Below are 14,439 nucleotides of genomic sequence, written 5' to 3' on the forward strand. Positions count from 1 at the left end.
CCTGTTCTCACAGTGACCAACCAGGTGCCTGAAAGCAGAACCTGAGGGCAATAATGCTCCTGAGTGTGATTCCCAGAGACTGGTATACAGAGGGATGCTGCCTTCAACTAATAGCCTTATTGTCCACAATTCCCTTTTAAAGCCATTCAAGTTGGTGGCCATCACCACCTCTTGTGGGAGCCAACACCACAGTTTAGCCATGTGCTGTGTGAAGAAAGAATTTTCTATCTGTCCCGAATATACAGCATCATTGGATGCCCCCAAGTTTATTGGATGTCCCCAAGTGTTCCATCCCCCTGAATATACTGCCATTTTTCTAAACCTTTCTAAACCTTTCCCAGCTTTACAATATCCTTTTTGAGTATAGATTCCTTTTCAGCCAGAAGTTGGGTCCTTTTTCTGTCGCTGTGCAAGCTTGATGATGTCATGCACGGGAAATATGGGTTCTTGAGCCCCGCTGGTTTTGGATGAAAAGCCCCTTTCTGGCCCCTTGGAGTGATAGTCAGCTCCTTCCAGATTTCAGAATCTGGCTTTCTAGAGTTTAACAAAAATGCCACAAATATTAGCCTCAAACCTATGGCTCAATTTTCATGCTCCTTTTTCAGTCAATGAGATGCATAGGAGCTCATCCACACTTACCTCTTGCCCTGAGCTTTTTAGCTACAGGTCCATGCTTTCAAGCTCTACGCCGGAGTGCTTCCCCGCCCCCATCGCTTTCCCCCCAAAAAACCCGCTCTTTGACACTGAATCGGAACAAACAGCAATTCTGTGGATTGCCATTTGCTCTGAATCAGCGGCAAAGAGCAGGTTTTCGTGAGGAAAGCACTGCGGCAAAAGAAAAAGAAGTGCTTGGACACAGAGCTTAAAAATAGATATATTAAAACATATATTCACAAGTCACAATACAGCTTTGTCCATTGCCATGATATCACAGAATGATCACTCCAATCCTCAATCCCACATCACTGTCATGTTGGCTCGCCAAATATCCTCAATAGGAACCCAACTACTGATCTGGTTGGCTAGACATTTTCAATCAATATATCCTCTCCACAGAAGCCTCTGTGATGATGATGGCATTGCAATATCCTGTTCTTCTTCAATAAAAGAGATTTAAAGCATGGATCTATGCCTAGAAATTTGCCCCTTGTCTGTGTGACTATATCCTCAGCCTAGGGCTAGTCTTTACCTCCCAGCAAAGACCAAGGCTGGCATGAATAACTGAGCAAGGATGGGTGGGTAGGGGAAAGTTTCCAATCCTAGCTTGTGGCAATATTCTCTCTCTTTCCCCTGCCCACTCAAAAAGCTTCAACTGATCTAGATTAGCTCAAGAGCTTGCTCCTTGTTCTCACACTCATAGCAACACAAAGAGCTATCAGATGGTTGGAACAATCTAGCTTAGCATTATCCACACTTTCTGTGGCTCTTCAGGGTTTGGGGCAAGGGTCTTACCTGGCTCTACCTGTACATGCCAGGGACTGGACCAAAGACTTTCTGCATGAAAATCAGGTGCTCTAGCACAGAACTACATGTACTCCCAATAAATCTCTCACCTGCCTTCAGCAGTCCACCCCTTCTTCCCTGACCATTCAGGTCCTTTAAAAAGGACCTTTAAAAAAATACCTCCAAAGCTGATTATGCTATGTGCTATTCCGAACCCAAGAAGTAATATTCTCAGTTAAGCTCTTCTCTGCACAAAACTCAAATGCGCAGCCAGTTTCCTCTTGGAAGCACAAATCTGTAGTGTTAGCATTCATCCATTTTTTCAAGTTATGTAAGCACAAAAAGAGAGAAATAAAAGAAAATAAGAGTTCATAAATGAGAATTTGACAGATTCTTAGCAGGCTTAGTTCTATAATTAAATGAGGGGCTGATAATTGGAACTGACGGGTTGCAGCCAAAACTGATTAAAAAATCCAACAGGAAACAGGCTTGTCTAAATTATGAAGTTCTAAATCTTTCAATTAGAGCTAGCAAACTCCAGCAAAATCGGAAACAGAGGGTTCTTGCTCTAGCATAACTAAAGGTTTATTAATTTGTTTCCCCATGCATGCATGATAAAACAAATCCTTCATATAGGACCATAAAGCTTAGGTTCTAAGCCTGTATTTTAGTAAGTCGGGTTTGTTTTTTGTTTTTTTAAAAAAAGCCAATGCTAACAGATGAGTTTTTTGTGTGAATACACAACTAGTTTTAACTTACCCAGCTAAGCAAGTGTCCTTTTGCTTTCCTAGCTTAAGATTTATTTATTTTTAAACAAACTATAGGCTTGTATCCAACTATGTTCTACTCAGAGTAAAAGGTAAAAAGGTAAAGGACATCTGGACAGTTAAGTCCAGTCAAAGGCGACTATGGGGTTGTGGAGCTCATCTCGCTTCAGGCCAAGGGAGCCGGCATTTGTCCACAGACAGCTTTCCAGGTCATGTGGCCAGCATGACTAAACTGCTCCTGGTGCAACAGAACACTGTGATGGAAGCTAGAGCACAAGGAAACGCCATTTGCATTCCTGCCAGAGCGGTACCTATTTAGATAAATTGCACCAGCATGCTTTCGAACTGCTAGGTTGGCAGAAGCTGGAACAGAGCAATGGGAGCTCACCCCATTTCAGGGATTCAAACCACCAACCTTCCGATCGGCAAGCCCAAGAGGCTTGGTGGTTTAGACCACAGTACCACCTGCATCAGAGCAGACCCACTTAAAATAATGGACTTAAGTTAGTTATGGCTACTAACCTCAATGTGTCTACTGTCAGTAATTCAAGCATTGGATACAACCCACAAATAAAACATAATGGTTTTGCTCCAAAGAGATCCTAGGATAAGCAGTAGGTACTTCTCCTCAGCTAAGTAAAGGTAAAGGCACCCCTGACCATTAGGTCCAGTTGTGGACAACTCTGGGGTTGCGGCGCTCATCTCGCTTTACTGGCCGAGGGAGCCGGCGTTTGTCCGCAGACAGCTTCCGGGTCAAGTGGCCAGCATGACTAAACCGCTTCTAGCGAACCGGAGCAGTGGACAGAAATGCCTTTTACCTTCCCACCAGAGCGATACCTATTTATCTACCGTACTTGCACTTTGACGTGCTTTCAAACTCCGAGTTGGCAGGAGCAGAGACCGAGCAACAGGAGCTCACCCCGTCACGGGGATTTGAACCGCCGACCTTCTGATCGGCAAGCTCTAGGCTCTGTGGTTTAGACCAGTGTTCCCCAACCTTGGGCCTCCAGCTGTTTTTGGACTACAGCTCCCATCATAACCTAGCTAGCAAGGCCAGTGGTCAGGGATGATGGGAGTTGTAGGCCAAAAAACAGCTGGAGCCCCAAGGTTGGGGAACGCTGGTTTAGACCACAGCGCCACCCGCGTCCCTTCCTCAGCTAAGTAGAGACCTCCAATTTCTACCAGCTCCTCTGAGGTGAGGAGCCATATGTACTGAACAGCAGTGTTTGAAAAGGTTTCCTTGACCTTCAGAGACAGCTTTTCAACAGAAGAGGATGGAAAACCCCAATATGCAGTTGAACTCTGCCCAGAGTTCTTTGGAGACAAGCTACTACAAGTATTCGTTTTAGCTTCTGTTAAATTTAGATAAAAACCTTGAGTTGCATCCATTTTAATTTATATAGTAAACTAAATGTATAATGTATAACGAAGGGTCTCACACCACATTTTCATAAGTTACGATAAGAGCATATAAATAAAATGCGTTCATTCTTTGCCAAAGAACTCGATGTCCCCTCAATGCCTTTTTTTTCCATACCCAAATTCTGCTTTTGGGCTTTTTTAGATATATGCTCAAAACTGGTGCAAGAAATTCTGAATCTCCAGTTTTCTCTTGCCAGCTCTCTTCTGCCTTTTTAGTTGGCTGGCTGGCTGCAACATGGAAATTACAATAATCCTGTTATCTAAATTGCTTCAGAGAGCAGGTCTATTGTAAACTGCATTCCAGTTGCCAGCGCATGAAAGCTGCACAGAGTGTTGGGAGAGGGGTGGGGTGGGGAATACAACCTGCGCTGGGAGAGACAGGAGGAGATGCAATGAAGAATTGCAGAGAATAAAGACAAACAAGGAAGGAAACAGCAAAACACCTATGAACCAATATTTTGAGTAAATATCTGGTCCTATTAGCAAAGTTGACCATTTGTTCAGGCAAGTGAGGATACTATTTAGGGCAGGATCTGAATTGAATAGCTAGTGTAAGAAGGAAAATCAGTTCTCCTACTACTGCCCCAAAGCATTTCGTTTCCAGAGTACATACATTTACTAGAGCAGCTGTCAGGATTCTCTCAACTGTCATGGAGATTGAATAGCTTGTGGAGGTAGGGGATTTCTGTATATTAAATTGGCAGAAAGTGGATAACCTGCAACCCCCTTTTTTCCTCTATCCAATGACAGCCAAGAGCTCATTTTAAATCCCTTCACATGTAGCTACATTCCGATTTGGAGGTAGGGTGGATATAAAATAAATAAATAAAATTGTAAATTATGATGCTGGCGTTAATGTCTACATCATGCATGCACCGTATCTATTCGACACATACACATTTGATCCAAATTGGTGACTTCAGTCAGTCTTAAAGACCACAATAGAACAATCTGTCAACGAAGTCTCTTTGGTGCCTAAAGCCCAAGTCATGGTCAGAGGGGACATTTGATTCAAGGAGGTGGGGAGGTCAGGATTCTTTTCAGCAAATTTTATTTCTACATTGAAACTGAAAATGGGTATCTAAAATCATCATTCCAAATCAAGTGGCTTTTTTCAAGATGGAAAAGATGCACAAAAATTCAAAACCAGTATCAGGGAAGTAATTCCCGTGCTTAAGCCAAGAATACTATAGTACCAAGCAGAAAGAGTACAGCCACTTACCTCTTATTTCTCTTGGGCTTGCACAATTAGGGTCCTTTTGCTCTTTCCTCCAAACCAAGTAGCTGTCAATCCCTCCCCCTTCTTACTAGTCTTCATTTCCAAAAGCTACTTCCTCTGTCTGCTTCTCTTATCTCCATTTTAGGATGCAGTCCTATGCCCAGTTATATAACTATGAAATATCTCACTGAATTCACTTCTATATTAAATGTGTACCAAGGTATAGTTGCCAGACTTGAAGCCTTGTTAAGTAGTTGGTTCGTCCCTAATCTCCTAGAAGCAGGCTGGGCCATCAGCTAGGAACATGTGGAAATGCCAGAATCATGAATCACCGCTAAAGCGTAGGGACTGTATATATGCCCACCATGATTTGTGTGAAAGTACACGCAGCCCTTTTTTGAGCAGCAGAAACTACAAATTTCAGTACATGGAGGCACTAGTTCGTTCAGAACCTCCATGATAATCCGTCCAGATTGAAAGTCTGCTTTTCACCATATGCACTTCCAGTGGAGTTTGGAACAACAACAGCAGCAGCAGCTGAATGGTGGCTGAATTGTTACTATTCATTAATCTAGTGCTCCACTCCTTCACATTGCTCTTCAATATCCATTTTCCTTCAAAAGGCATTTCCTGAGCCATCATACCTTCACCTACACCTGACATTAAAGGCGAGCAATGAAGTATTGCTGTACATACTGAAATTTCAAAACCTCCACGTTTATTTCTACTGTCGTAGCCACTAGTGACATCTGGTGGCGGGTAAGTAAACTTAACATATTTATTCGGGGGGGACGGGACCATTCTGCCATACGGTAAATTGGCCAACTTTGCTTATCCACTACACTATTCTCAGGGTTATCTTATTTTATTCAAAAGGAGAGATGAATTAGATATTGCCTACCTTTGAAGTCCTATTCTTATGTCTAAAACGTATGGTGAAGAAGGATTCACCCTTCTGGTTTGCAAAACCAGAATTATAAGAACAGAGTAGAAATTAAACCCTCCTGTTTTCAGGCCATATTTTGAGTGACGCAGCTGTTCTTTGAAGGATACAACTGTTGGATGAGGCTTGCATCAGTAGAGCACTATGGAGGATAACAACTTAAAACTTGAAATTCAGCTATGAAGTCAGTAGTTTGATTTAAAGAGGTTTATGGCCATCTAATTTTTACAGAAAATGACCAGTCTATTAAGCCACTGCTCTAAGGTTAAGCCACTACAAGGAACACTTGCACAACACCTTGAAAGGGACAGGACGGGGGTTGTTAGCTTCTGATGATCAGCAAAGCGGTCCTCCAACTGCTTTTCCAAGCACTTATATCACAACTTATCATATCACTGCTCAAGCCACTTTAGACAGTCTGCAATCATGTGGCGATCTTGGATGCACATCCAAACACACATCTTGGACGCACATCCAGATGGATTCTGGTAAAAGCTTTTGCATACCGAATACAGCAGAACAGATCAAGGCGGAGGACGGGTCACTATTCTTCTCTCTCAGTGTGCGGATAGCAAGATCCACTCAAGGAACTGCGGCATAGCTTTTCTATTCCACACGCTGCTAATACCACTCTGGGCATGCCATTACCACTGCCAAGATGTTCGTGGCAAGCTAAAACCTTCCAATGCCTCACCCTGGAGTATCCAAAGGACTCTTCTCCCTGAGACTCAGGCATGCAGGCTTCTCTCCACACCAAGGCATGCAAGCACAGAGAAAAGAGTGGACTACGGGATGCTTAAAAGGCGAGGCCTAGGAGGGCATGCCATCAATTGCTTGGCATGTTGCTGTGCCCAGCACAGCCATACACCCTGCACAGGAGCATCATCAGAAGGAAGAGGGACTTGCCACGAGGTGCCACTCTACTCTTCTGTCCATATGAGGAGAGAGCAGGATTGTGACCATAGTTAATGAGGGAGGACCTGGCATCACTCAACAGATTTCAAGTCTTTCAAAAACCCCAAAACAACCACTCTTAATAGGTACTCTTCACAAAATCTGGAATACCACATATCTCCCTGTGATGGCATCGAACTGCCAGATCCTCCAAGATTCTAAGAATGGCCCATCCATGCAAATCTTCCTAGAATGTACATTCAGGGAAGTATGAATGAGACTACCATCATACACTGAGTTCCTTGTGCCTCTAATGTAGCATTAATTGAGGGTTACACAGGGCACGGTACTCATCATCTCCAACGAGACGGCACAATTAAGTCAATTAAGAGGTAAGTGGTGGTTTTTCTGTGCTTAGGTGAAAAGAAGCACTCATCAAGTTTTACAGGCATATATAAAAAGGCTTTTAATAACTGTACCTAATGAGCCAATTTCACTGCCAGACATGCATGAAGCCCACAAATCATATCTTCAACTGGTCAAGTTAATTACTGTGCTTTTCTTCAGTCTGCTGCTACTTTGCAAATGTTAATTCGGGTTTTTGAACTCAGTGTTCAGACAGAAATTATCTCACTGACCTTTTCCAAGAAGGACAGGATTGCTTGGTGCGAGCTCTCTTCATATGCGTTTATTTTGTGTCTCCCGATGGTAGCAATCAGCTGGGCCTCTTTTTCTAACAGTCCACAGAGAGCTGCCTTCCGTTCGGCTCCAGTGAGAGTGCTGTTGATATTCTCAAGCTCCTCTTGCCTCCATACTACACAAACAAAAAGACAATATTATTGATTTTTTCCCCCATCTCTTGTTTTCTTGATTTAGCCTTCACATGCTATGAATATGAAATGTATCCTTTAGGTTAGCCAGGTGCTTAAATCAGCGGTGAAAGGGGATTGTGCTTTGTTATTCTGGTACTGTACTATGTTTTCAGGAGCATAGGTAGCATGCTACTGTGTGCTGTTTTCCTGCAACTCTCCAATACCAACTGGTGTTTTGTACTTATGCATTCGTGCCCACTTTGCTTCTGTCTTTAACATACAGTACTAGAGATCAGCAAGGACGGAGGAACTATGTGAAAGGGGCATCTTCACAAAGCTTGCTACAGGGTTTGTGTGTGCTTATGAGGGTTTGTGTGTGCACACTAATTCCTGCACTTCTTTCACTTGTGGGTCTCATACCCCCATATATGATATGGCAGTGGAAATACACCACAAGTGAAGTCTAATGTATTAGTTACTGCCAGTACAAGTTGTGTGATATACCCATCCTAAGATCTAATGAGAAGTTGTCCTTTGCCATTTCAGAATTTCTTTTGGGAGAGAGTTCCCCAAATGTCACTTTAGCACTGAAATGCAAGAAGAGAAGGTCTCATGTACGTACGCACATTTATTCAACAAAAACAGACAAAACCCTGTAAAGTTTTTAAGGTCTCAAGGTTCCTACTCAGCATTAGAATTAAGCAGATTACATCTTGCATTCTTGCATACTGTATTGGCATATTGACTGCCATTCACTGAATATATTACACAAACAGCTATTTAAAATACATCAAGTGAGTAAGTTGAAATTTATAAATACTGTATTGTTAAAATAATACGGGCATTCAGTCAGAATGTTGTAACTAAAAACCTGCATCTGTTGAACGCCATCCTATACAGCACTCCATTGCCTGCTATTACTATATAATAGTGTTTTCAATGTGCATTAAAATGAGAACACAGCATTCTATTACGGGAGCATTAGCAAAGGAGATAAATACTATAAGCAAAACCATAAATTATCCAATTAGGCTTCTGTGCCAAGGTTAATAATCTCCTTAGGAACCGAAGATGTTATTATTCTACATAAGAAACTGCAGCAGTGGGAGACAGAAACACGGGATGTGCATATTTTTAATAGCTCCTAAAGTAGGAACAAGAATGTAATAGTCTCAGTTCTGCAATGCTGTGATCTGTATGATAAAACTCAAGCTAAATTCAAGCTACTCGGGTGAAACAGAAAAATTCTTGGATCAGAAGACTGGATTGTCTTTTACTCCTGGCAGTACAGTTCTGCTCTAGCAAGAGGAACTAATTTTGGTACCTATATAGACAGCTATATGCATAGATATCCAAATTGAAATCAGTGAGCCCCCTGGTGCTTCAAGTGCTTGAGAGATTTACTGGAGCCCTTTTTTTCTCCACAATCAGCATAACAAGATAAAAAAAAAGAAAATATGGAAATTCACACAGGTGAATTGCATATGCATGCAAGAATACCTAAAAGAATATGGAATAAAGTATGATAATCCCAATGTGTCTTGACTATCGCTCTTCTTCAGCAGATCAGCTATAGCTATTTTATTAAAATACAAAATGAAGGAGATGAACTTTCCTCTCTCCCTTCATTTTGTATTTTCACAGGATAATAGTTATAGTTGATCCCTCAAGAAGGCATTCTAACAATAAGGCAGGGCAAGTGGGAAGATCATATTTCTTCCAGATTGAAGCAATGAAGAAGGCTTTCCATCAGCCTTATAAGCATGTGGGTTATCCAAAAGTTCAGTATTCATTACCCTCAACTTACTCTTTCAGGATGTGACCAGAAATGTAAAGCTACTGCCATCCGGGAGGAATACTAAGCATGCATCTTTAATTGCTGTCGCTTTGGGGAAATGTCTTTAAATGGGGTGCTGAAGTGTACTGGGTCTACAGTTTACTGTACTGGGCTTACTTCTATTTCAGTGTATCTGAAGAAGTGTGCATGCACACGAAAGCTCATACCAAGAACAAACTTAGTTGGTCTCTAAGGTGCTACTGGAAGGTATTTTTTATTTTGTTTTGACTATGGCAGACCAACACGGCTACCTACCTGTAACTGGGTTTACAGTGTTCCTCTGATTTCCACTTCGAGCAGAAGGCTCCTGATTTACCATGGACCTATTTCAGAATCATTTACAAGCAAGTAGCCTTGATGCTAATTACGTTACAAGACACATAACCCATATAATGTGGTTATTGGTGTATAAAACTCACAAGCCTTTCTTTTTTGAATTACAGGATCTTTTACTTTGCTCTGTAAATGCTTGAGAAGCCTTATGGATCTAGTCCAGTGACTTATTTATATCACAGCATCACAGAATTTGAAGGGATCTCAAAGGTCATGTAATCCAACTTCCTGCAGATTCAGGAAATGTACGACGCTCTGCATAAAAGACCCAAATGAAGGAGAGTCCACCACCTTCTAAGGTCATCCGTCTGTTCCACTCATATTGTCAGTAACCTCTTCCTTACATTAAGCCCCTGTGCTTTTTCTTGTAATTTGAAACAACAGGATTCAAATTACCCTACAGAAAACAAATCTGCTCCATTTTCTGTATAACAGCCCTTTTCATATTTGAAGCTGGTTAGATTACCTAATAGCTGTCTCTTCTCCAGGCTAGACATGCCCAACACATTTAATCTTTCATCATAGGACTTGAGTCTTCAGGCCTATCACCATTTCTGTTTTTCTGTTGCCCATCTCTGGACATTTCTAGTTTGTTGGTATCCTCTGCAAACTCTTGTTCCCAGAACTGCACACAGTACTTTGTGTGATATCTGACCAAAGCAGAATGGAGTGGTACCATTATTTTTCTCAATCTGAGCATTATACTTCTGTTCATGCAGCCTAGAAATCCAATGGCCTCTTTAGCTGCTGCACTGAACTACTGACTCTTGTTAAGCTTGTGATCTGCTAAGGCCCTAAGGTCCTTTTCACATGTACAAATTGATGCCAAGCCAGGTACTTCTGATCCTTCCCACCTAAATGCAGAACTTTATACTTATCTCTGTTGGAATTTATTTTGCCAGCTATTGCCTACTGCTGTCAATTTGCAGACAAAGTCATCTGCAAATTAGATAAACATCTCCATCAAGTCATTTATAGTTTTATCTAGGGATCTTCACAGCTTACCTATGTGGGCTACTACATCTGCCCAGTTATTCACGTCCATTGCCGCAATTAGAATGACTGATGCCTTATTCACTGGCAGGAATGGAAGTGATTTAGATGGGGTCATGGAGCACTTACTCTCCCAGGCAAATCCCCTGCCCAGATGAAGCTGCTATTAGCATGGAGGGGGGGAAATCAAACAGGCATCTACAAGTGTTTTCCCCTTAGGGGATAGTAACTGCTTCAGGGGGGGGGGTGATTTGGATTGGGGGATCATTCCCTTCCCCCTTCTTCATTGTCTAGACACAAATTACACATCCCACCAGCGCTTGCTTTTTGAAAAAGATTTGAAGAGCTCCAATTATGGAACTCCCACGCAAGGTCTACTTTGACCTTAAGTCACTGCTATCACCATTAGTTATCTGTCTAACGATATAGATAGGTCATGGGTAGGCTACCTAAGGCCTGGGGGCCGGATCTGGCCCAATCACCTTCTAAATCCGGCCCATGGACGGTCTGGGAATCAGCGTGTTTTTACATAAGTAGAATGTGTGCTTTTATTTAAAATGCATCTCTGGGTTATTTGTGGGGCATAGGTATTCGTATTTGTTTTGGGGTTTTTTCAAAATATAGTCCAGGCCCCCACAAGGTCTGAGGGACAGTGGACCGGCCCCCTGCTGAAAAAGTTTGCTGATCCCTGATATAGGTAGATTCTCACTGTTATATAGTGTATAGTGGCTCTGTTTTAATGGCCACTTGCTCCCAGTGGGCAGCAGACATGCCATGTGCTTCTGCTTCAATGCACTGAATCCAGCTTTTGACACACTGCAAGGTGGTTGAGGGATACACAAAGGCAGAATTCAGTGTGTGGTGGCAAAGCCCTATTACGAGAAGACCTATAAAGAAGCCTTTAATTAGGCAATTTTTTTCTTTAGATATTGCTTTACAAAGTACTGTACAAAGTTCCCGATAAATCCTTTTCTTATTTGTCTTTACCGAGCCCTATGAAGTGGGTTATTACTCCCATTTAACAGATGAGGGACCAAGAGGAATAAGCAATTTCTCCAAGACCGCCCAAGTGAATCTATGACAAAGCCAAAATGTGAACAAATGTACCAGTTGAACACAACATCCTCTGGATCACAGCACCAGATCATCAAGATCGTGCTCTCTGCATATTTCTGAAAAGCTCGGGGAAAATACTACCGTAATTCAAAAACTGTTATAGAATATTCTCTCAAACGTTTTCATTCTAATGAGTAACAACCATTAGTGTATCTCAATCGAATGAGAGGAAGAAAACATCCAGGATATTTTTTTTAAAAAAATGCAGCACAGAGGAGAGGACTATCAAGATCATGTTTTTATCACTGAATATTTCAGCTTTATTCTTTTTTATTTGATTAGCTGCCACCGCTGTTCAAATCAATGCAGCAAAGTCCACAGCTTTCGAGGACCCACGAGGGGGCAGCCAATGCAAAGAAAAGAAACTGTTCCCTGCTTCCAGAAAATGATTTTTTTCAAAACAGATTTCTTGGAGCTGGTTTAATTTGCAGCTCTATATGCAAACCAGTATTCACTTGTTTGAGAACTGGCGCAGCATAGTGGCTGAGTAAGCCATAAATCATTTGTCTGAATTTTACCTCTGCCATGAAATTAGGCACCGTACTTTTAAACCAACATAGGAAGCTGTCTTTTTCAGAGTCAAGCAATTGGCCCATTCAGCTCAGTATTATTCATGCTTAGTAGTAGCAGCTCTCCAGGATTTGGTGAGTTTCCTAGTCCTTGAAATGTTGGGGATGGAACCTGTGACGTCCTGTATACAAATGCGGTCTTCTACTGAGCTAAAGCCCTTCCGCAACTTTCTGTCCTCAACCTCTGGTCCGCAACACGGGAATAATAATCAGAGCGACACACATTCTAGGTAGATCTGGTAGCTACTCAACATTTGTGTCCACCACTGCCTCAGCATTGGTCCAGTATGGCTACAGGACTTCATCTCTCCCTGTGCTCTAGCTCTTAGCTTGGAAAGGTTAAAAGTGTGAGATGAGTAAGATTTTCCCCAACCTTCTCTCAAGCATAGAGATGGGAAGGAAATCTTTCAAACACAGCACCAGCTTCAGAAAGGATGAGGAAGCCGCAGAACATCTTGGGTTGTATCCAACGCTAGTCCTACTCAAGAGAAGACCTATTCAAATTAATGAATATTACTAACTTAGGTGCAAAACAAACAAACAAAAAATATTCCTTCCAGTAGCACCTTAGAGACCAACTAAGTTTGTTCTTGGTATGAGCTTTCGTGTGCATGCACACACTTCTTCAGTGTATTAACTTTAACGGGTCTACTCTGAGTAGGACAACCCCTTGTTAACCATTTAGTATTATTTAATGCCTTTCTTGTTTTTAATAGAACAACTTATTTCCGGTATGAAATCAAACCGTAAATTTTGCAAGCTGCACCGTGTCACCTAAGTAAAAAGCTCCCACCACTGTAATCAATAGGCATGCCCTTCGCAAACCTCTGAAGGACAGTAAACTCAATGGATCGCTGTCTTAGCAATTCAGTGTAACAGTGGAAGAATGTGAAAGCAGTTCTACTAGCAGGTTAAGCAACGCTTCCTAGAACCACTAAGCTCCCATACGAAGATGAAAAGCAGCCACTGCAGGGAAGCAACCAGTCAACAACAAACAGAAATAGAAGCAAACAACAGGGCAGGACTACACTATTGGCAGACAAGGCAGCGATATGAGGCAACACAATCTGAAGCTGTTGCATCTCAAGCCAGAAGCAGCATGTGAACCAATCAAGGCTTATGCTCAACATCTTCAGGCAAGGTGTTCTCCTAGCACAAAGTGAGCCTGCATTCCAAGAGCTTCTGCAACATGACAGCCTAGGTTACAAGGTGCTCTCTGTTCACATGGAAGTTAAACACACACCCCATCTTCAGCAGCAAACAAACTCTGACTCCTGGAAACCAGCCCACAATTTACATGAAACCTGATGTCTATGCAGCCAATGAGTGTCTTGAGTTCATTTCATTAGTTAACATTGGACTTCGCTACAAAGAAAAAATGCTTTATAGTCAAACCTCGGTTGTCAAACGTAATCTGTTCCAGAAGCCCATTCGGCTTCTGAAATGTTTGAAAACTGGAGCATTTCTTTCTGGGTTTTTGGCATTCGGGAGCCGAAACATTCCAAAACAGAAGCATTTGGGAGCTGAAGTTTGACTGTACAGTCGTACCTTGGATCCCAAATGCCTTGGCTCCCAAACAATTGAAACCCAGAAATGAGTGTTCTGGTTTTCGAACATTCTTTTGGAAGCTGAACATCCGACAGGGCTTCCACTGCTTCCGATCGGCTGCAGGAACTTCCTGCAGTCAATCAGAAGCCACGCTTTGGTTTCCGAACATTTTGGAAGTTGAACAGGCTTACGAAATGGATTCCATTGGACTTCTAAGGTACGACTGTATATGCGTTGTTTATGCATTCTAACACTGTGACACCAGATGGCGCTGTGGAGTTCCGTTTTTGCCTCCCTGATTTCTCATACAAAGTTTACAAAGTGTCAGTTACAGGTAGGTAGCCGTGTTGGTCTGCCATAGTCAAAACAAAATAAAGTAAAAAAATTCCTTCCAGTAGCACCTTAGAGACCAACTAAGTTTGTTCTTAGTATGAGCTTTCGTGTGCGTGCACGATCTGAAGAAGTATCTGAAGAAGTGTGCATGCACACGAAAGCTCATACCAAGAACAAACTTAGTTGGTCTCTAAGGTGCTACTGGAAGGA

General features: G+C 42.1%; 1 protein-coding gene across 1 annotated transcript in view; it reads right to left on the reverse strand.

Annotated features, from left to right (window-relative positions):
- Window positions 1–14,439, reverse strand: part of IQUB (IQ motif and ubiquitin domain containing) — a 34,170-nt gene that overhangs the window by 14,183 nt on the left and 5,548 nt on the right. Inside the window, exon 7 of the mRNA XM_033162296.1 lies at window positions 7,327–7,502. Coding sequence (XP_033018187.1) covers window positions 7,327–7,502 — 176 coding nt within the window. The remainder of the gene's footprint in view (window positions 1–7,326; window positions 7,503–14,439) is intronic.

The sequence above is a fragment of the Lacerta agilis genome, chromosome 10 (assembly GCF_009819535.1).
Source record: "Lacerta agilis isolate rLacAgi1 chromosome 10, rLacAgi1.pri, whole genome shotgun sequence".
NCBI classification, from domain to species: domain Eukaryota; kingdom Metazoa; phylum Chordata; class Lepidosauria; order Squamata; family Lacertidae; genus Lacerta; species Lacerta agilis.